This window comes from Hippocampus guttulatus, chromosome 2 (genome assembly GCF_054856545.1).
Source record: "Hippocampus guttulatus isolate MCC_2025c chromosome 2, RoL_Hgut_1.0, whole genome shotgun sequence".
Taxonomy (NCBI): domain Eukaryota; kingdom Metazoa; phylum Chordata; class Actinopteri; order Syngnathiformes; family Syngnathidae; genus Hippocampus; species Hippocampus guttulatus.
In genome coordinates this window covers 18,074,484-18,097,337 of record NC_141262.1, presented here as the reverse complement: position 1 = coordinate 18,097,337, position 22,854 = coordinate 18,074,484, and the positions used below count along the sequence as shown (strand labels likewise).

The window sequence follows — 22,854 nt, the reverse complement described above, 5'->3', positions numbered from 1 at the left end:
AGACTATATCACCCAGCTGGCCTGAGAACGCCTCGGGATCCCCCGGGAAGAGCTGGAAGAAGTAGCTAGGGAGAGGGAAGTCTGGGCTTCCCTGCTAAAGCTGCTGCCTCCGCGACCCGGCCCCGGATAAGCGGTAGAAGATGGATGGATGGGTAATTTTGAATTGGATTCTATGTCGAATGCTGACAAACTGCACACTGTACTGCAAAACCCTCAACCTGTGACCTGGACCGCCTCCTAACAGTTAATAAGTGCGATGAGGAATTCGGCTCTATGTCCACTGGAGCTATTTTCCTAACACTGAATATGATTAATATTCATTCCTTGTCCTTGTCTTTTTGCTCACTGACTAGCTGTGCTTCCATTGTCAAACCCACACCGACTACACCCCCCCCCCCGCCCCCCCGCCATCCTCTCCTCTCTCCATTTCTTTCCTTTCTTTATGCAGGATCCCCATGGGGGAATCCTGTTTTTGCTTTCAAATACGCCTCTCCACTATCCTTCCTCTCTTCATGTGTCCATACGGAGAGGGGAATGTGCGAGATGGTGCGGAATATGTGCATTAATATATTTCATTAGGCTACTAGTAGCGCAGAAACTCCTGAGCGGCACCACTCTTGATGTGCGCTGAGGCTGTTGGCGCCTCTGGTTCTTCAGGAGGAATAGTGCCTTTGAATACAAAGTCTCCAGAGGCTGCTGAGGTCTGCCCGGGGCCTCCCACTCCTATTGTCCTCCTCCGCACTGACCACTCTATCTGGGCCTGCAAAGCTGGAGCAAAATGGCATCACCTTTTGTCTTGGTGTATTTATGATTTATGTGTTTGAATGTGTGTCTGCTCAGATGCTGGGTGTGAGTGCGTGCACATTTGGGGAGAGTCCCTGGAGCCGCGTGTTGATGCTCGGCGCGCTAATCAAAAGCATTAGGCTTTTCCTCTGCATGTAGTCACCTCGGTAATTCAATATTCTACCTCTTACAGCTAAATCATGCACACACTTTACTGTTTGTCAGCAAACTATTAACTCTCTTATTAGATCGACAGATCTGCACCATTAGAAACCTGCAAGCCATTAAAGAGAGCACGCAGTGTTTACAAATCCTTCATTCATCACCTCTTCCAGGTTACGCTCCCCGGGCGCTACGGAAGCCTGCGGTTACCGCGGAGACCCCGCAACACTCGGAGGTCAGCAGAATCCCAGGATCCACTAAGGTAATCCAATCGCGGCCTACCTACATTACATATGCAAAAATAAAAAAGAAATTAATTTTCTGCTGATGACCGGGTATGCAAATGATGATTCAATTATGGTGGGCTGGTGCATTTGCAATTAATAACCTTGGAATCATCATTAACTAATATGTTTAGGAGAAAACTTGTCAGGCTAACCATGTTCACCATGCCATCGCTAATGAAGAAATGAATTTGATTCATTAATTAGAGAGAGAGAGAGAAGGGGGAAGGGATGCAGACTTGCTCTTGACCTGAGGAATTACGCAGTACGGGCAACTCCTCTTCCTGTTTGTCAATCTGATGAAGCCGATGATTGCTCCCCTTCAATGGGTGGAAAGTACCTTGAAAAATGATCATAACAAATAGACCTCCTTGTTGGTGCTCCAATTACTTGCAGTTGTCTAGCACGGTACAGAGCAAGGAACCGTAATTAGGAACCTAATGCTGATAATAAAAATAATAATGCTAACCAAGATTCATGTCGAGCCTTTAGCCGAAATAAATATGACAAACCTCTGTTAAGAAACATTAAGAGTTAGATTTTTTGTTTTATTTATGCATTTCAAGATCGTGTTACTTTTTCAGATTTTTCTTTATAGCACTTTAACTTGGCTGTCACTTTTTTCACTTCAGGCACAATAAAATTTGTGAAAAAGAAAGCTTAAGGTCATAATAAAGTACAATGATGGAAATGTAGTCAAAACATTACAAATGTAATAATAATAATAATCTATTCATCCATCACTTTACCAGACTGCCTTGACTCATTGGACTGGTCACCAACAAACATGTAGACAACCAATCATTCACTTATGTACATTCACACTTACTAACTATTGAAAGTTTTCCGTTTGCCTTACATGCATGCATTCAGGAGTGTGAAGGAGACATGCTACCCACAAGACTGCCAAGGTTCAAATCTATTCTTGCAATTTCAATGCATACACTTTCCATGTCGTGTTGTCATCTGCTCAAGTCAAATTACTGAGGGGAGGGAGCGGTGGGGAAGGAATAAACCTTGAGAAAGGAACATAGACGGAGGAATTCCCCTTCCAGGATGACCAGACTGCAATTCATGCAGCCTGGGAAACTTTTATCACATAGTATGGTGCTGTACGATGTTAGTTTCAACAGCATGTCCATTCTATTTAATTTTTTTTTTTAATGTAGCTCTTGATTAGTCATAATAAACATGAGGACCAAGTCACAGACAAGAGGTAAATTTAATTCAACATTGTGAAGAGTCCAAAAGTTATCTTACAGCTCATCAAAAACAATAACAATCTATACAGTAGACTTTTTTTCTTCTCTTAGAGCTTTTGAGTGTATTTGCAGTCCAAGACAAAAAAACAACAACAAACAAACAAACAAAAAAAAACACAGAAGAAAAAAAATAGACACTGGCTATTTGGTTTGCATCGGTCATTTTCGTTGTACAAAACGTTACCAATAATCATAATGGGGATGGAGCTAAGTTTCCAAAGAAGCCATTCATTTGTGTATGACAATAGACCTCTGTGGTGTTTGTGAAACAGATATGGCGCGGCCCCTCGCAGAGAACAACAACCCAAGTGCCTGAAAACACTCATCTGTCAGCGGGCGTCTCTCTCTTCAAATACTCCTGAACAAAACCAGAAAAGCAGAAAGAAAAGCCCCATTCTCTGTCACTCTGTCTGTCCAGCAACAGCTTAAACACGCAAGCACACACACTAATCATTAAAAAAAAAAGAAAAAAAAAGACAACAGATATGAGCTCCTGCTTAGCTTGTAATGAAACCATGTAAGTTGTGGAGTGGACATGTGGTGTTCATGACACAGGCATTGGCTACTCAAGTCTGGACTGCGATTCCATCTGTGTGATAAGATTGTGCTGTGGCAGCGCGTCACTGTGCTACGTACAATTAAACAGCTCAATAAGGTCAAAGAATTTCTCGAAGCAAGACAAGACGTGCCGTCGCTGTTGTCGTTTCCAATGTTTTTGAATTATGGCTCTTTGTGTTCTCGTGTATGTTTGTGCTTTGTCCACCAAGTTCCCACGAATTCCTCTGTGGCAAAGAGACAATTGCGGCGAGGCTAGAAAACTGTACACGTGATTGAATGAAGAATGGGATTGCATTGTTAAGGCATCTAGACTGCTGGTAAAGATTACAGGGATAGAAAATAAGAGTGTAGAGATACCGTATGTAAGCGGGAATAAATAACATGGGGAAAGAAAGGAGAATGTGTGCGCACACGCACACAAGGACAGTGCCACTCAAGAGAAGAGCCCATGCATATTAACAGCATCAATCTGGAAAAAAAAAGGAAACAAAAAAGATATAGCTTTACAGTATATATTAATGTGTGTTTATATATTCTTCAAAAAATCTACTTCAAACAAATACTCTGTATAAGATGCTACTTTTTGCCATACAATAAACATTTTCATGAGGAAACAAACAAAAGCCAAAAACAAAACAAAACAAAAAAACAACAACAACGGACACATTTTATTAACTTATACAAAAATAGACAATGGCGTGTTGGTGAGTGCCATACAAAACCAAAAAAAGGGGAAAAAAAGTCACATTTAAATAGTGAGACGACAGTGAATCGTAACAAAACATGGTGAAGTATGTTCACATTACAACGAAACAAAGGTGATGTACAAATACAAGGGATAAATACAGTATTTATAGGATATCTTACACAAACCCCTTTTTTTTGTATCCAAATCCTTGTTGTATCTCAAAATCTTCTGTACTGAGAAGCTGCCTTAAGACGTTTTTTTTAAACCAGAGCTACTGCAAAAAAAAAGAAAAAAGAAAAAAAAAGCCAAATGAAACTAACCACACCACCACAAAAAGAATCACCTTTTTTATATACAAAAATATATCAAAATTTATTCTAATGTAATATTTGCTTGACTCCTTCAGTACAGTGCTGGCTGGACACACTCGTCATCGGACTTTTCAAGTTTTTACAAACCCTTTTTGGCTAAAGAATCACATCGTATTTTTTCAACTCCTGTGACAAGCTCCGCGGTCACAGTTTTAGTAGAATTCAGACAGCATAAATAGAATAGGATCACTGTGTTATGCTCTTTCATTTTGTTTTATTCGTGTGTGTGTATGTGTGTGTGCGTTTATACCGAGCAAGCTTCACACTCGACTGTTGTTTGTGCACATTACAGTTGGCTTCTCCAGTAATCAAATAAGCAAAGATACATCTCATGAATACGAATCCCCAAGCGACACCAATTCAACCAAAAGAGAAATGACATGGCAAAGGTTGTTCCGTTTTCTAAATCCCAGTGGAGTGGAAAGGCCTGAGTTTTGAACAGAGTTCTTCTCGTCATTTCAGCTGCGGAGTCCAACCAACACGCACTCGTGTCTTGTTCCGCTCAACATTCTTCTTTTCCAGATCGTCTACATGGGTGGAACAATCATCCCCGGAATTGCTGCTTGTGGGAAAAGAGGGGGAGGAAAGTGGGAGAAAGTGAGGCAGTGGGGCGGGGGCAAAGAAAAAGGGAGCGAGAGGTCAGTCATGTGATAGCTGGGTTTCATCTGTCATCACAACAGTGCCATAACCCAAATGTGCTGCAGCAAGGACACGTCTCCCTCCCTCATTATCTCCTCAAATCAAAACATTTCCCCGCTAACTCGCCACACACGGACCCCATCATTCCAGTTTGGCACTGGCTTCTCCCCGAATAGTTTCATGCGAGCACCGCCACTGCTAATTGCTAGCAGCTACACAAAAGTGTGTGAACAAATGCAACATGGCTGACGGGGGTGATGAGATTATGTTTGACTCATGGAAATGGATCGTGAGCCTTTTCGTGCACTCAACCTTGGAGTGTATCATCACACTTGCATTTGGTGCACTTGCACAGCCAATAAAGAGAGAATGATATCACAAATGGCGTGACAAATTTAATAATGTGTGTGTGTGGGGGGGGGGGGTACTTAACTGAACAATATGTTGACAATTGTGGTTGGAGTTTGCACTACATCCCACCGAGAGTTCTTTCTAATATTTATGCAACCTTATAAAACTACACAAGAGTTCAAATATACTATATTAGACAACTCTCTTTATGAAGCAGCACATCTAAATCTTTGGAGAAAAAAAAATCAATAATGACTAATGCAGGGCTCCAGACGGCGATGAAATGGTGGCATTTTGCGACTAAAATTTGAGACTGTGCGACTAAATTCCGCATCAACTCACACATGTGACCAGTAAACGTGATGTTTGTTTTTAAAATATTGAAAAGTTTTTGTTTCAGACAAACTTCTTTACACTTGCGCTCATTTATCAGTAATACAGTGAAAATGAATGGAAATGTGAATATTTACTTCGCAAGTCGATTTGTTATTCGTGTGCGCTCCGAAATTTTCCACTTGTGCCCCTGAACATTCACGTGTAAAATTATTCGGGATCCCTAGACTAATGCATACATGAATGTTGAAACTTGTACTGCCTTTTATGCCAATGGCACCTCATGTGAACGGCTTGAAATTTGGAAAAAAAATATCTTATGAAAGTCAAACAAAGACTTGAACTGAAGGTTGAGCAGTCGTCGTGCGCAAAGTCAGGATAGATTTCAAAAATCATCAGCTCAGTGAGCATGAGACGGGCGGGGTGGGAAAGGTCATCCCCACGAGGGAGGATTTCAGGCCTCATGCCATACTGCATTGATAAAAAAATAGAACTCAACAATTGAACAAATGTTTATTATTATCTATTTTGAGCATTTGAGAGATGTTTACATTTTATTCTCATATAGTTCTTCGGAGGCCTTTATTTGTTTTTTAGAATTGTGTCCAATGCTGCATCCAATACTCTCGCAGGTTTTGTTTTTATGTTTCTCTCTTTTGTTCTTTTTTGACATACACATATTAATTCAAGCAATCACGGTATGATGCCAGTAGGTAGCGGTTGCTCTACGCAAACCCTGACCTGTTCCCTTTCAATTAGGTGTGTCAATTGTCTTTGAAGGGCAATGAATAATTTTCAATGAATACATGACCGACTGAGCATTATTATCTTTGTAAGGGTAGATTCTTTTTCTGACTGCTCTCGTACTGTACTTGATCATGCAGCTCTAGCCAATTTGGTCCATCTATCCAGTCATGCTTCACTCCTTAAGCTATTCCCTGCCTCCCGTTTTACACATAAGCCATCACATAGAGGAATTTTTCATATAAGACATTGGCTTCCTATTGATTCCCCTCTCTCTTTTCACTCCACTAATTCCCGGGTTATTTCCTAAATGCGTTCGTCTTGTTGGGATTAACTGAATGGTACGTGTGTGTGTGTGTGTGTGTGTGTGTGTGTGTGTGTGTGTGTGTGTGTGTGTGTGTGTGTGTGTGTGTGTGTGTGTGTGTATGTGTGTGTGTGTGTGTGTGATCAGCGTGCAGTGGCCCCCCCGGGTCACCATGTTCAATGCTCATCAACGCCGACAGAGGAAGTGAGGAAGTGCTTAGCTTGGGGCTCTGATAAAAATCCCCATCCATCATTTCTCTGGCTCGGGATCTCAACACCATACTATATCCTGCCTAGACGGGCCAACTATGAGCCATTTTGGATGGAAACGGGAGAGCAGAATGACCCCTTGTGGCACGGCACACACCTCCCCATGGATGGCGGACATAGCACAAGGCAGGAAACAGGAAGTGAAAGCAGGAAATGGAACACATATGCGTTCTCACTGACAAGTGGAGCGTGACCAAAAAAAAAAAAAAAAACGAGAAGGAAGGGCAGGGCAGGATGAGCTGGTGCTGTGAACGAGCCGGGTGGGACAGCGTGGGATGGAAAGAAACAGAGGAATAGCAGACAAAAAAAAAAAAAGAGAAAGAGCGGGGTAACATACTTCAGGAGAAGGCCAGGCCCTGCAGGGAGCTGGCTGATGAGTACTTGCTAGAGTCCACAAAAGACTGATCTGAAGTCAGGGGGGACAGTCGGGGATCAAGGAGGGTAGAGGAAGAAATAAAAGGGTGAAGTGGAGGAAGAAAGGGGTAATAAGAGGCAAGAGGAAAAGGAAAGGGTGAGAAATTGTTATTAAAAGGAGGTTAATGTAGCGGCACTGGTGCTTAGCTAGTCATGGGCAGTAGATTGTGTTGGGCTTTCAAGGATCCAGTGTGTACACGTGACTACTCGGCTACCTCATTCTTACCTTGCAGGCTGTTAGCGGTGGCGCTGGTGCACGTGGGGGGTGGCGAGTTTTGGGGTCGTACGACGGGGGCAAAGGCGCTCTTCTGCTTGACGGCGGCGGACACCATGTTAGCAGGGGAGAAGGAGAAGATGCCGGAGGAGCTGCTGCAGTTGGAGGGCAGGCTGGTGGACGACGCCATGGTGGGGCTGGACGGGACGACTGGGAGGTGCGCAAGAGGGGGGGGGGGGAAGTTGGATGGAGGGCAGGAGAGGGAGGTGGAGGGTGTCAGGGAAGAGGGATGGGAGGAAAGATGAAGACGGAAAAGAGACGGGGTTAGAGAGAGGGCCGAGGGCAGAGGACAGGCAGACGGGACGAACAGAAGGGGACTGGTCAACGGATGATGGCAGGAGGGATAATAGTTCAGATAGCTAGCTCACATACCTTACACAGACAAAACCATTCATTTTATATATATATATCAGTTATTGAATCATTCATGTTATTCTCACCCTGGAACATGCTTTGATATCGTCAGACCTGACCCCTCTAGAATTTGACTGGTTGACAGTTACATCCTTGGTGGTATTACCCCCTCCCCCACCCCCCACTTCCCTTCCCCGATAAAAAAAGAGTTTCAACTGAAAGTGGCAGTTCAGCAGAAAGAAAAACAATGTGTGGACACCTGCACAACAAGAAGTGGATCGTGAATCCTGCCTTGACAAAGACTGTACTGCTCATATTTAACAGAGTCACTTCTGGGTGAATATCGTCAGCAGCCTATTGCGTTCGCGCCGACTCACTTTGTTTCTTTCTCCTTTATTGTATTCCCCCCACCCAATTGCTGTTTCCTGTTTTTGTATTGTAGATGTATTGTTAGTGAGTGTCAACACGATCAGACTTATTTTTCCCCTTCTTGTTTGTGATGCCTAACGTACAACCACGACAAAATCGTGCTCGGCGGCTTCTCCTTCGCGATGAATGCTATCCTGGAGGAGTTATGGAGAGGGACGAGAGCTGGCGCAAAAGGGGAGTACTGTACTGTGGTGCCTTGAGATGAGAGTTAAATTAATTGTCAAATTCTCACTCAAAACATTTGCATTCCAAATCATCTTTCACCATTGGCATGAATAGGAATGCCATTTATCCATTCCAGCTTCCAGTCTGCGGGCCACTTGGTACAGTGGTACAGAGACAGACGGAATTTATTAAATTTTTTTGCAGCGCATATACAAAAGCCCCCCAGTGGAACGTGCAGCTGATGGACAGCCAAGCGTTATCTTCCCAGCATTGCTTGTCTGGTGGTATCAGGTATCTCCAAAGGGATGTTAAGTAAAAGAAACAGTTGTGCAAGGTACAGTTAGTCCTCAAAAACAGGCAACATAACAATCCTGTTGAAACAGTTTAAGGAGCATCCGAGTGATGATGTGGAAGGCATGATAATGCGAAACTAATTTGAACAGAATGCATATCATTGGCGTTTTCACCGCTGACAAAACTAGCCCTGAATCTACCGACCAAATCAAAGGAGAATATGGCAGACAAATACACACTGTGGTTTTAGCAAAGAAAAAAAAATTGATGAAGGCTGTGCTGAAAAATGTTTCTCATTTCATCTGTAATTGACTGTTTATTAAATTTTGAGATTTTTTTTCAACACTTGCACTTCCTGACCATTTCTGGTTTGCGGTTGCCTCTTTTTTTCCTATTATTTTTTTTGAACAAAAGAACAAACACATTTTATTTTCACACTGAATGGGAGGACAAATTCTATTTTATGACTGTGGAAAAAAAAATCCCGTGTGTCTCATTTGTGCAGCGACTGTGGTGACGACAAAGTGGCACAATGGGGAGAGACATTTCAAAACATGTCACACAACCTGCCATGCTAATTACCCACCGGACAAAAATCCAGAGAGTTGAAGGGAGCTGTGTGCAAACAACAATTTTTTTTTTCTTCAAAAAAGGCCCCCAAATCGGTTAAAGCCTCATTTAGAGATCTACATTTCTTGATGGCATGCAGGGGGGAAAGAAGGCATTTTCAGATGGTACGGTAATTTATAATTTCTCCACAAACAAAAAACTTCGAACACTCCTGCCCTTAAGGACAACTGTGAGGGAGTTGACATCTGTAATGCGGTGAAGGGAGTTTTTCACAGAGACAAGGGTTCCTTGGGAAAAAAATTGGTGTCCGTGAATACGGACGGGGCTCCCGCAATGATCGGCCGACCTGCAGGAGTCATTGCTCACTTTAAAGGTGACACACAGTTCTGAAGGTTTCTGCACGATCACTGCATTCGTCACCAGCAGACGTTATGTGCAAAAGTGATCGACTTTGAACATGGGATGACTCCTGTCGTGAAGCAGCTGACAGCTGAAAATGGTGACCCGCTATGAGACATACAAATCCGATGGCTCAGAAGTATTGTTGGTTGGTTCGTTTATTTATTTTTTTTGCCATTTTTGAGAGACATCAGAGTGTTCTCGCAAATCAAAGGTGAAGACACCTTGCTGCTGAAGAACAGTGAGTGGACACTTGATCTGGCATTTGGAACGGACATAACTGTGAAACTGAACCATTTGAACTGCAGGCTAGAAGGAAAAGGTAAGACCATTGCTGATATGATGAGCGCTCTAAATGCATTTTAAGCACAGATGAACATTTTCTCCGTGCATTTACAGAGCAAAAAAAAACATTCCGTTCTTTCCCTCTAATGGTGCTGAAAACTAATGTAAATGGGTAATTATAATTACGGTACTGATAACTTCCAAAAAGATGGGGATGATTGTCTTTGATGATAAAGAATATATGCGTAACAGTTGTGTTGTGTTATCTGCGTGTTGTTCCAACATCAGTGTTCAAATATACGTTGCTTCTAAAATTGCGATTAACAATGCTAACCTTCAGAAATGTCAATGGCGTTTTGCATTTTTTTTGTTAGCATTAATTGAAGCAGACCTGCCTAAGGCAAAAGCTGCAGCTGTTTTCAATACACTAAGTTAATGGCCTTTGTTTTATGTTTAATTTGACAATAAAATCGAATTGGGTGTGGCATAAACAGCTTTAAGTTATTCAGTCCTGTTCCTTTTTCTTCCCTCCTAACTACTTCACACAACGTAAAGACTGTGGAACAAGAGCGACTAAAACTCTGGACCTCCTTGAAGCCACTGTGAAGGGAGCATTAGAAACCTTTTTGATGTGAAATCCACAACCACATCACTGAATATGATAGAAAGTTGGAGGTGCTGACTCAATGTTTGGTTCCAGATTAAGACAAATATGGACACCCTGGACTTTGACCTTTATTGATCTTCATTGAGACATTTGTACACACAATTGTTGTTGCGCTGAATGGGTTTTTCGGGATGTCAATTGTTTTGCTTTTGATTTTTGACTGTTGTCCTTGTTTTTTTTGTGTGTGGTTTGGTAATGTTCATAATAATAACATCAAAAAAATAATCCAAATAAGGTAAAGTTCCAAGGTAGAGCAGTATCATTCGTAAATGGACAATATTTTCTCAAATTGTGCAGAGATAATTTGCATGTATTCAAAAGACAAGTTTAGATGCAACTGCCATCCTGAATTCTGCATTGACAAAGATTTTAATGCTCACATCAAAGTCATTTTCACAGCTTTGCATGATACCATGTGAAGATTCTCGTGAAAGGGGCTACAAAGTAAAAACAGAGACTGTATACACAATGGCTATTAGCTGTATTTACTGTACTGTACATGTACGGCACCGGCTTCCTCGGCCAAATTCTGTCTCTCCGACTGACATCATCCCATCCATCCACCTCTCAAGGGTTTGTCTTTTGTCTGCTAATACACTTAGAGCATGTTCCCCCCTCAGTGATTTTACAATCAGCCAAGTCGTATTTCACCTGCCCTCTGATATCTGCTTCTGCCTTTATTGTTGTTATTATCCAACACTTAGCTTTTATGGCCCTTCCTGCCAAATCCTTGCAATAAAGTCATAATCCATTTATGAAGGGGCCTAACTAATCAATTAATGAAAATTGGACTTACAAAGGCAGGCTGAGGGGCCATTGATTGAAAGTGTCTGTGTGGGGCCGATGAGCCTGTTAAAATACTTGTTAACACCCAGGAATCAAAGAGCTGAAATGGAATTGCTTCTCTAGCAATTAGTTTATTGATTTAATCAAGGGTCTTTAATGTAGAGAGTGAATGTGTGTGTGTGTGTGCGCGTGTGTGTGTGTGTGTGTGTGTGCGTGTGTGTGTGTGCGTGTGTCTCGGGGGGAGGGCGGTGATCTGCTCCCCTTTGCCAATAAAGTGAGAATTTGTGTTTGACTCTGTTCTTAAAGAAATAGATGAGCCAGCTAAACGTCTCAATTTGCTCCTCGTCCATCAAATTTTGTGTCCCCCTCACACTGTTTAACAGCATCTCTGCTTTCGGTACCTCCTCATCTGACTCACGTGAGGACCAATTGGCCATAGGCTCGAAGGTGTGATGAATTTACTCACTAGCATACGGTGAGTTGCCTGCGGATCCATTGAGGAAGTTGGGCGAGGTGCCCAGGGTTGCCATGCCAGAGTTAGCGTAGCCATTCATGCTAGTGGAGACAGAGCTGTAGCTACCCTGCTGGGGAGTGGAGCTGGGGACATAACCATGAGGGGACACACTGCTTGTTGTCCTACTGAAACCTATAGACAGGGAAAGATGGGGAGGCAGAGAAGAAGATAGAAGGGAATAGAAGAGAGAGCGAGAGAGAGAGAGAGAGAGAGAAAAGGTGTTAAGGATCGAGAAGAAGGCAGACAAAAATAAATCCATGCAGCACTGCCTTTGAGAGAGCAGGCATCAAACCGGAGAGGCAGACGTCTCTGAGATCAAACCCCCCTGAGTGGCAGCGAGTGATAGACATCACACATTTCACAGAAGAGCCACCATATTGTGTAATTGACTGTAATGAGGAGATGTTGTCCCTCGTTACTTTTGGGTTAATGTTCCCTGAATTTTAACAGGTATCTTAAGGTGCTGCTCAAAAGTCACAATGCATATGAAAGGGTACAGGCGGATGCAATTTGGTACAATTACACCATGCAGGATTTGGTATTTGCAGTTGGGCTCTGTCCCTCTCCACCGAATGCCACATTAACAGTGAAAGTTAACGCTTTTTTACATTTGCGTGAATTGGAAACGTGATTCCCTATCAGTGTATACCTTCATTTATTTGAATAGTAATGTTTTTTTTTGGTTTTTGCACCAAGGAAAAAATAAAAAGACCTGTCCCCATTCTGATTACCGTATTCTCCACACTAAAAGGCGCACTGGATTATGAGGCACACCTTCAATGAATGGCCTATTTTGTAATTGTTTTCATATATTGGACGCACCGCATTATAAGACGCAATCTACAATGCATCCACTAGATAGAGCTACGCTCAAGGAAATGCAAACAGAACAATTAGATGTCAGTAAAACTTGTTTAAAAAGTGACACAGTTCACTTGACCAACAGCAAGTTATAACATTGACTCGTTAATGTTGAACTCTCTTGCCGCTGCTCGATTTCCATGTTCAACTGCGAAACCGATCGCCTTAAGTTTGAACTCTGTGTTGTAAGCGTGTCTCTAGCAAGGAGCAATTTTGGGGTTGACATGTTACCGTAATGACCATACACAAGGCGCATCAGATTTTAAGGCGCTGTGAGCTTTTCATAAAATGGAAGGCTTTTCGGTGCCCCTTTTAGTGCGGAAAATACTGTATTATTTTTATTTTTATTTTTACAATGGCCATAATTTGTACAGAAATAATACTTCAAAATTCAACTTCAGAAGTTTCACTGTAACAGTTTCTTGGATGTGAAGGTGTGTTCCCCAAGTGTCAAGGGTACAAAAGCCGAAAGATTTTAGGGTACAACGCCACTGCACCTCGAAAAGTAGAATGGTGCACCATAGCTCAGTGTATGCACCAACAGTGCTACATGACACAAAGGATGAAGATGACTAATTATGGTGGCATAAATACATCACTTGATACCTTATACGGGAATAATGGCCATGGGGACGAAAGCCAAAAGAAATGTTCGGACAGTCGTGGATGGCATATGGCACGATGAGATGGCAATGAACAGAATGGAGGAGGAGCGATTAAAGGAGTAGTCCAAATACTAAAACAAGCGGCCTCTAACCTGACTGGCTTATCTCCAACAACAACAAAAAAATGTATGTACAGTATATACGGATAAGGCAATTCATACAAAAAAACTTGTGTAGCCTCCTCCGAGATGTGATGATTTCTGCTCTTTATTGTCAGTGGGCTGTAGGCTACGAGGCAGTGAATAGTAGGAGCGCAAGATGAAAGACTCGGAGTATACATCCCAGGTCCAAATGCTGATACAGCAGAAAAAAAAACACCTGGAATTGATCACGAGTGTACTTGCTAGTGCAATAGTGGTTGCACTTTAACCATCAAAGTAGCCTCTTCTACCATAATGAGCACATACTCCGGTAGCAAATAAACCCGCAAGTCAAGAGGCTGTTGTTTTGCTCAGCGCAGAAAGACATTTTGCGATGATGCTCATCGGAAGTATTGCGAGACATCCAGCGGCTGATCCATCCACCCGCTTTTCTCTCCTTCCTTAGATCCATGTGATGAATCACCCCAGACTGCACGCGCATCTCTCTCTGTCAGACGAGGGGGCCGACCCCAGTCCAATAAACACACCCCTAGGACCCACTCATATTTCTCCATCGTGCCTCATCCGTGACTTCCTACTTCTCCACTCGTTGCGATTTCGCAGTCTTTCTCGCCTCAACCGCACTTTTCACTTTTTGTTGGTCCTCCCGCTGCTCGCGGTCCCGGTTTCCCCGTTGTACCTCCTTTGATGGTCTAATATGACTCACACTTGACAATGAGATGATGAAATGATGACCCTCCTCCCCGATCCGTGTCATGTTCACTCACCCTGATTGGCCGTTTGAGCCACCTCTGACCCGGTGAAGGAGTTTACGGCCATCATACCCGCGTGGACAGACCCACTGCCGAGGCCGGCTAGCTGGTTGTGCCCTCGCGGCACAGTCGTATAGAGTGCCTCTGCGATGTCTGCTGCTCGTTTCAGGATCATCTCCTGGCAGTGAGGGAGGTTCAGAAGAAGAGAAGTCAGGTCCTATGCCTTTGTTTGCCCTCCTCTGGTCTTCTTTTCCGAGTGTCGGCACTCTTTTGAACTTGAGTGGATAAAAGCCACAAATCCTTCCACGATACTGTTACTTGTATCCTGCCTTATGAGGGGACAGTGCAAATGTGCTTTTATATTTCAGAAATAGAAACTGAAGCATCTTTTATGGTCACATGGCAGAACAGAAGGTGCAACAAATGAACAGTTTGGACTTTATCAATGATATTTCTATTTTATGGCATTTTAAGATTGGAATACATAACCTTTAATATCATCGCGCGGGGGTCAATTTGCTCAGTTCTGGCACAAAAGGATTCATTCTGGGCTTGTATTTTGCTTTTACTTTAGCGATTTTTTTTCTCAACAATTATTCTAATGACGTGAAAAAAGACAGAGCCTTCTGTTATCAAACTAAATGTAGTGCTTCTATTGTTTTCATAGTTCACTTTACATTGTATTATGTTGTTTATCCCATGATGTCATGTGGTTTTAACTATTTATACCGTTCCAACAATGTTGAAAAGAGAGAAAGGTGAGATGAATCTGTGAGGTGATGTACCATAGCATTGCAGCTTCATCATGAGAGTAAAGCAGGTTGTGTCCAAACCGGGACCTCGAGGGCCGCTGTCCTGCGCATGTTTTACATGTCTTCCGAATTCAACACACTTGATTCAAATGATCAGGATTGTTATTCGGCTTGTTCAGAGCTTGCTGATGAACTGATCATTTGTGATGGTGGAGGGAGACATGTAAAACATGCAGGACAGCGGCTCTCGAGGATCGGAGCTGGACATGCTTGGAGTAAAGGCGTTATTGTATTGGAAGTGGCCAACAGTTTACAGTTGTATGACTGCCAGAATCTTAAAAATAACCGTTTCTCTTATTATTGGTTTTGCCGATGCTATGCAGATTTTAAGATATTTTTAAAAAGAAACTTTGATTTTGTGCTACTTTCAAGAAATCCCACAAAAGAGAGACAACCAATGCATCCGACACAGGACGCTGAAGTTTCTGTGCGCTACCTGGTTGTTGTGAGGCATCCCGTACAAGGCTTCGACCAGGTCTGCCGCTCTCTTTAAGATTACCTCCTACAATCAGGAGCGAAAAAAGGAGGGTGATTGATCATGAGTGTGGCAGCTGGAGGAGTTCAGTCACTTTCATTACATTTCACTTGTAGCATTATGCTGTGAATGCAGAACAGAGACTGCACGACACGAAGACGGCGGTGAGAGCAGGCTGGAGGAAGAGAAATGGCTCTGGCCGTGCACTTTGTTACTGGCTGGGCAGTTTGGGAGCGCAAAGGGAAGATACCGTGAGCTGTGAATAAAACATGAGCCTGTATCTCTTGATCAGTCAAGCATGTTTTGCATCTCCTCCCTCCTTCCTGCTGGATCATGTATCTCCTGGTCTTGATCACATGTCCGTCTAGCGACGTATCAGCGGGGTTACGGGGGATGCGATTCCCCTCTTAGCTGAGGGCACACCTGTCGTCTGACCCTGACAAACCTCGATAATGTTCCACGTGAATAGTCAAGCACCCACTTTGGGAGACAAATGTAGTTGTGGTGTGGAATGGAGTGGAATTTCCCATATCAAACATTTATCCTTGCATAGTGTTGCTAGTCTTTGTGCTCATTTTCCTTCACTTACCCTCCTTTTAGCCTCTCTGTTCTTTTCATTCGTTTAGTCTATGTGTGTCTCAAGGCAGTTCTTATACGTGTGCGCGTGTGTATGTGTGATGTAGACACCTTCAGCCCTACGAAACCCTTTTTAAAAGTTAATGTGCCGGGGCCAGGATATATGCTGGAGGCGCGACAACCAGAAAATTGCAGCCCCCTTCCCTCCTTTGCTCCCTCATTTCTTTCTCCCCCCCCCCCCACACACACGCTGTGCGTTCTACCCTCCTCAGTGTATCCCTCGCTGTGAACAAGCCCCGGAGCATGTGTGCTCTCTGTTCCGTGACACACCGCCTTTCAATCAGACCTCATATCACACATGTACCGACTCACACACACACACACACACACACACACACACACACACACACACACACACACACACACACACACACACACACACACACACACACACACACACACACACACACGCACACACACACACACACACACACACAGCCACACTCATGTGGAGGCTGTCGAGCACGCCCAGGACATGACGGGAGGGTCAGCAAAGCAATAAAGATTGTAGAGCGCTGTCCGAGGTGCTAAATTCACTCAATAATGGGAGCGCTGCTTCTGTGTTAACCTCCCATTACTAGCACTATCTGGGGGAGGGGGGGGGGGAAGCGGCGGCGGCAGGGGTGCGGTTGGTGGTTTTTTGAGAGACAGGAGAAGAGGGGGGAACATAGACGAGGCCCGCTAGGTGTGATTGAGAAACGTCGAGGCCCGAGTGAGGTAAGTGGTTCTTTAGTATGTATGCGTTGTTCCTCGCTTGCCTCTCGCTACTTTTCCACCATGCCAGATGCCTCCTAGGGATTGCTGGATAGGTAAATGGATGGCTGGGGGGGTGGAGGAGAGGAGCTAGGAGGGGAAATGAGGGAAGGTAGAAGCATTATGGCACAAACAGATCCCCAGCTGGAGAAGGACAGTGTTCATGCAAGACGTGTGAGATGAAAAAGGCTCTCAGGGGCCTTCATCCGTTCTCCCCATGTATTTGAGGAAAACATTGGACCAAAATAAAAGTGTGTACTCCATCTTAGTCCCATATTCCAAAAACATGCAGGTTAGGTTACGTTCATATGTGTGAATGTGAGAGTGATGGTTTTTTTGTCTATATGTGCCCAACAAGAAACAAGTCTTGGGCTCCTAATGCAGACAGGCACTATAGAAAATGGATGCCTGGATAGGTAGTAAGCCAAAGAGTCGAGTTACTTCTGATGTGCAGCAATCAACAATCTATTCCAAATATGCCAAGATCTGTCTGATCGGAAAGGCATCAGCTGCACGCAGCCTGCCTCAGGTCACCCCGCAATTTTTAATAAATAAAATTCAAGTCTGGACTATAGTTGGTCATTATTATTATTTTTTGTTGATATCACTGTAGAGTTTGAATTCACATTTATTGTGTCATTTTAATTGGAGATGTAGTGTTGGGTAGAGATAGACGATTATGGAAAAAAAACGTCATGATTGTTTTTTTTGATTGAGACTGAAGTTATGATTATATAACGATTATATAATAAAGCGATTATTCATTGATATTAGTAAAATCTTTTTGGGGGGTAATTTCCAACACTTTTTTCATATCAGTCTACTTTAGACAATGCTATATAAACCGCCATTGAATGATTTGTAAAATCCACTTGACTGAGAGCAACTGGATTCTGTAGGTGTCTTTAAAAAAAAATCTGACGATGCTAGCAAAAGTCCATAAGCATTAACAAGTGACTATAGCAACTACTGTATTTATCATGATGCGTAACTGGTTAATAATGACAATGTGTAGTATTTTTTTTTCATGGTCCCTTTTTAATTTGTATGGACACAATTGTAAATGACATTTTAGGGGGCTGTTGACAACCTGGCCACACATACAGCATCAATTTTCTCTTCACTCATCTATTTCATGTCTCCTCTTCTTCTCCCTCGTTCCCATTTTCTCAATTAATCACCCTTTCATGGTCCAGTGCCCGTCTACTTATCGGTCTCTCGTTAGCGAAGGGATCTGTCCAGAAGCTAAACGCGATTAGGCAGCGCTCCAGAGTCATTCTGATAAACAGATAAATGTGGTTAGCGCCGTGCTGCCTGCCTTGCCTCGCTGCTGTAAGGAGAGACCATTTCCTGGGCGCAGGGTCTCTTCCCGTAAAGTCAGGCCCGCCGAGACGTCAACAGGAAGGGGAACCTGATCCAGAGCAGAGCCTGGCTTCGTCTGGCAGGACGGTCACTCATTAGCCGGCCCCAGATCCCCTCCCCTGCACCACAACCTGAGCTACTAAGCACGTGGGACGCCTGTGATCCGGCTTCCAGCACTCCCTGCTTACATGTCGCCGGAATATTAGCGGCAACACGATGCAGCTGGACACTGGATCATCATCACAACATATGGAGACAAAGCAGGCATTTCCAGGGTTCATTAAGAATCTCCTCACTAAAGGTGCCTGGGGGAAAACTTTGTTCCTCATTTGAGAATCGGCCGGAAAAACAGACAAAAGAAAAGGCTTGGCTTGCACTGAATGGGCGCAAAAAAGTTGCCAGTGTGTGCCCCTCTAATGATTGAGGCCAACCGTTGAGAGGAGTGTGGTCAACAAACTGTTATTACCTAATAAAGGCACAAATCAATAGAGCTGAAATGAACAACTGGGCCTGCCAGCTACTGCTGTTCATTTGGAAGAGAAGGAGACACCGCATAGCGAGGGAAGACTAGGAGGTGAAAGAAGCGAGATGGAGAGGGTTAAAGACATCACCAGGACACGTCCCGTATCCACCGGACATGACACACAACCACGGACAAGTGATTTCTTTATCTTCTCTCTACATCTACCTGGGCTCTCCATCTCCACCTCACGGTGACGTTTGCCGTGTGTACGTGTGTGTCTGCGCATGCTTGTGTGTATGTGCCAAGACGTGTGCATGTGCACGCTGCTCTGTGAGAGGGTGTGTGTTGGAAGTAATAAAGTCCACCCGGGGTTGACTTCGATCCACTGACCCAGCAGGAGGTAAGACTGGACAGCTATGATGGATCACCTAACCTCCTTCTGCCTCTCTCTCTCTCTCTCTCTCTCTCTCCCCCTCAACCTCCCTTCATCCTCCCCCTTTTCCTCCCACCGTCACTCCCCCTTTGCCAATCTAAACGACCTTACACACGGCGCGAGCATGAATAGAGCTGCTTGTGCGTTTTCGGCGCAAAATAAACTGCAGAAAATGACCATGAACGTGTAATAAAATGTTAATGTTCACACTGCAAAGTGTGTCAGCGTCCAGGGAATACAGTCATTTGTCTGTATGTGAGGTCATGCTGCCCTTGTGGCATGTATATCCATGCGCCATATGAAACCGGAGAAGAAAGATAAATACATCTCGGTATCAGTGTTACCAAGACAAATTGCGATGCAATAATTGCGTGTGGCAGAGTGACATGAGCACGGACAAATGAGAGGAGTTGTGGATGCACGGTACCTTGGGTAATCTCTCCTGGTCTCCAGGGTGTCTGGGGATGACCTTCTGTAACCTCTGGAAGCCGTAGTCTATGGTGGGCTCGTTCAGCGCTGAGCACAAACAAGAACAGACAGATGGGAAATTCAAATGCTTGATTCTTAGTAATGAAAACACGTGTGTGCTATGATCTGGCCAAGATGAATGAGTGATTCGCTTCTGCTGTAGAAATGACTGAATTAAGCACGGTTGTGCATGAATACCGCAACATTTAGGCAAACCAGCAGAAAAAAGTGCATATTCAATTAGTCCTGCGTGTGCCTTTGTTTGCTTGTGATGTAATGAATCTGCCTCTCTCTCTCGCTCTTTCTCTCTCTCTCTTTCTCTCTCTGTCGCCCGCTTTGTTGCTTAATAAAAAGCCAGGATTGAGTGTATTTTTGGGCAAGCATGCGTGTAAATATGTGTGTGTGTGCGCGCGCGCGTGTGTGTGTGTGTGTGTGTGTGTGTGTGTGTTTAGTTTGTTCCCCGGAGCGATCAAGCCTTTGTTATATTGGAACCCAGCGCTGTAATTGCTTATATTAGTCGCTGATCAACGCAGGTCCACAGGACACACACACACACACACACACACACACACACACACACACACACACACACACACACACACACACACACACACACACACACACACACACACACACAACGCACACACACAGAAACTGTGTACACAGAGAGAGTCAGATCATCCAGACAACAGGGAGAAAGCATTCGCTCTGTATGCTGTGGTCGCACTACTGTAATTGAATATGAGAAGATTTACTATGAATATTTCAACATTTGAATAAATACAATGAAGATCTGAGGCTTACAGTACAAACACTTCAGAGAAGGATTGTTGGATAAATGCTCTCTCCATATAATTAATTCCAAATGTAGTCAGTCTCATGCTCCCCTTTTTCTCTATGCCCCCTCCCAGCCACCCACTAACCTCCCCCTGCCTCATGGAGGTTGCCCGGGGAGTTCTAGTTCAGTATCATTGCTTCTGTAAAGAGCCTGTGTGGACATAGAAGAGACCTACATAAAGTGCTTAACAAAAGTATCTGACCACCACGCTTTCCAAGGTCTATGCCACAGCTGTCCTAAAGTAATAGCATTGTTAATTACCGACATCAAATGCTCTTTTTAAAGAACTACGAATTACTTTCAAATGCACAGCTTTAAAAAAAAAAAAAAAAAAGAACAGGAGATTTAGTTTTCATAGCTGAACATTCTTCAGTGAGCCGGCTCAAATGTGGGTATAAAAAGATGACTTGAGTTGAACAATTCTGTTCCAAATGGTTAAAATGAGAGTTGTTTTCCAGAGAAAAAAAAAGGGGTGGTGCGGTATATGTGAGGGATTGCCCTTATGTGTTCATGCCGTCCGTCTGTCTCCCCTGTGGGTCACAGCTTGGACGTTTCCTGGGGGCCGATGCCCTGCTCGCCTCACATCTGAGCAGCCAGGCTGACTAGACGGCCCCTAGAAAAAAGGCCCCCAGAGGCTATGAGTACAAGCTGTCCTGCTGGACCTCCAGTAGCTTCCGCACGGCTCCTCCCCGAATGGTTCACTTAAGAAGAAGGCCAAAACAAAGCAAAGTGCAGGGATGGTGGATGATCTCTTTTAATAGCCGGCATGCATTTATACAAGACCTGTCAATCTCCCAATGGAAATGCCTAGCTTGACACACTCACACACAACTGAAAATGAGTAGAGGTAACAGGCTATGGAATTAAAGAGAGTAACTACAGTGTAAACGCAGAGGTCACCACACAATCCATTGCGGGACACTCGATTTCCAATTTGATTTCAAAACTTTCCCTTAAATAAGTGAAATTGAATCGAACCCTTTCCAAAGTCAAACTACTTTTTCCAAACAGTCATCAGTCGGGGCAATGATTGAGGGAACCTTTGGGTAAGGAGTGAAAAGAAAGAATATGTAACATATAACACTGTTTTAACTTGCATCTCATGATGAATGAGGAGAATCAAAGAAAAATTCTAATTTTAGGATGGTATAAATAGAACTTAACGTCAAATCAATCAAACATTTGATAACACGGGGAGTGGGGGGCCCCTATTTTCATTCCCAGTGTAAGTGTAGCACAAAGTGCAGTTCAACTGTGCGCATGGGTGGTGTTTTCTTTCTTTTATTATTTTCCTGCACTCGCACAGATACAAGTGGGCATTTGCACCTTTGTGCCCCATCGTGGGATGGAACGCAGCCGACTCCTGACCAATCGAAGTGGCTCCCTTTATTCCCTTCAAAATCAGGGCGGTGGAGGGGCACGCACGCAGTCCTTGACATTACGGAAGCAGGAAATGACGTGCGACTGTGTGTGATGAATTTTGGCGAACTGGCCGTCATCTCCAGCCTCCGTGTTGCATCGTCTGTGGCTGGCATAGCTTTGAAAGTCTTACGAGGCCGGACTTGCTTTCAATTGGGCCTGTGCTGTCAATCAAAAATTTGCCATTTTCTCTGAAAGGCTTTTGTTGTTATTGCAGATTTTTAAAAAAAATGCTATTATTAGTTCTCCACAAAATGGCAGATGAGTCTCAGATGAACACTCACAAATTTAAAAAATGTACAGTGATAGCCCTGATAAATAAAGAGGCAATGAAAGTAAATGAGAGAGGAAGTCCCATCCTCTGCTAGTTTTCAAGGACCATAAAACAGAAGAGTAACGCACAATCAGCTCTACCTGGCGGTGTCTCTTTGGGAATTTTTGACTCATACATCTTTTTTCGATACCTCCCATTTCACATTGGGAATTAATGCTGGAAGAAAACTCAAGAAGAGTACAACTGGAGAACGCGAGCACGCAGGTGCACTCTGAGATTCACGGCACACTCTCCTGTACAGGTATATTTATAATCTTTAGCTGTCGCTGTGCAGAACAGCAAATCAAAGTCAGTAAAACATAAATGCCATAAATAAATGAATAGATGAGCAACAGCCCTGGACTGGAGGGATTCACCTAGCAATCACCCGCATCAGATCAGATCAATGCTCATGGAAATTTCATGAAGCTTAGAATCTACACCGCTTCATATTTCACTATAATAACCCGCAGAGCCGCAGGGGGAGACGGACCTAAGGGGTGAGCGGCTAAGAGGAAGCGGGGAGGAAGAGACAGAGGTGGGATGGAGAGATGGAGGTACGTACTGGAGGGGAGGACAAAATGGGAGGCAGGAGGGTTGTGGG

At 43.8% G+C, this 22,854-nt stretch overlaps 1 protein-coding gene across 3 annotated transcripts in view; it reads right to left on the bottom strand.

The window, feature by feature from the left end:
• Nucleotides 1-2,432: 2,432 nt before the first annotated feature.
• LOC147208735 (transcription factor COE1) overlaps nucleotides 2,433-22,854 on the bottom strand; it is a 63,993-nt gene continuing 43,571 nt past the window's right edge. Inside the window, exons 11-17 of one of the 3 annotated variants that reach the window (XM_086100122.1) lie at nucleotides 19,640-19,728; nucleotides 15,527-15,592; nucleotides 14,294-14,456; nucleotides 11,852-12,031; nucleotides 7,389-7,586; nucleotides 7,086-7,154; nucleotides 2,433-4,667 (exon numbers count right to left, since the gene is read on the bottom strand). In XM_086100122.1, the coding sequence (XP_085956248.1) occupies nucleotides 7,087-7,154; nucleotides 7,389-7,586; nucleotides 11,852-12,031; nucleotides 14,294-14,456; nucleotides 15,527-15,592; nucleotides 19,640-19,728 (764 nt within the window). In that variant the 3' untranslated portion in view covers nucleotides 2,433-4,667; nucleotide 7,086. The other 2 variants (XM_086100132.1, XM_086100139.1) reach the window with 2 other exon arrangements.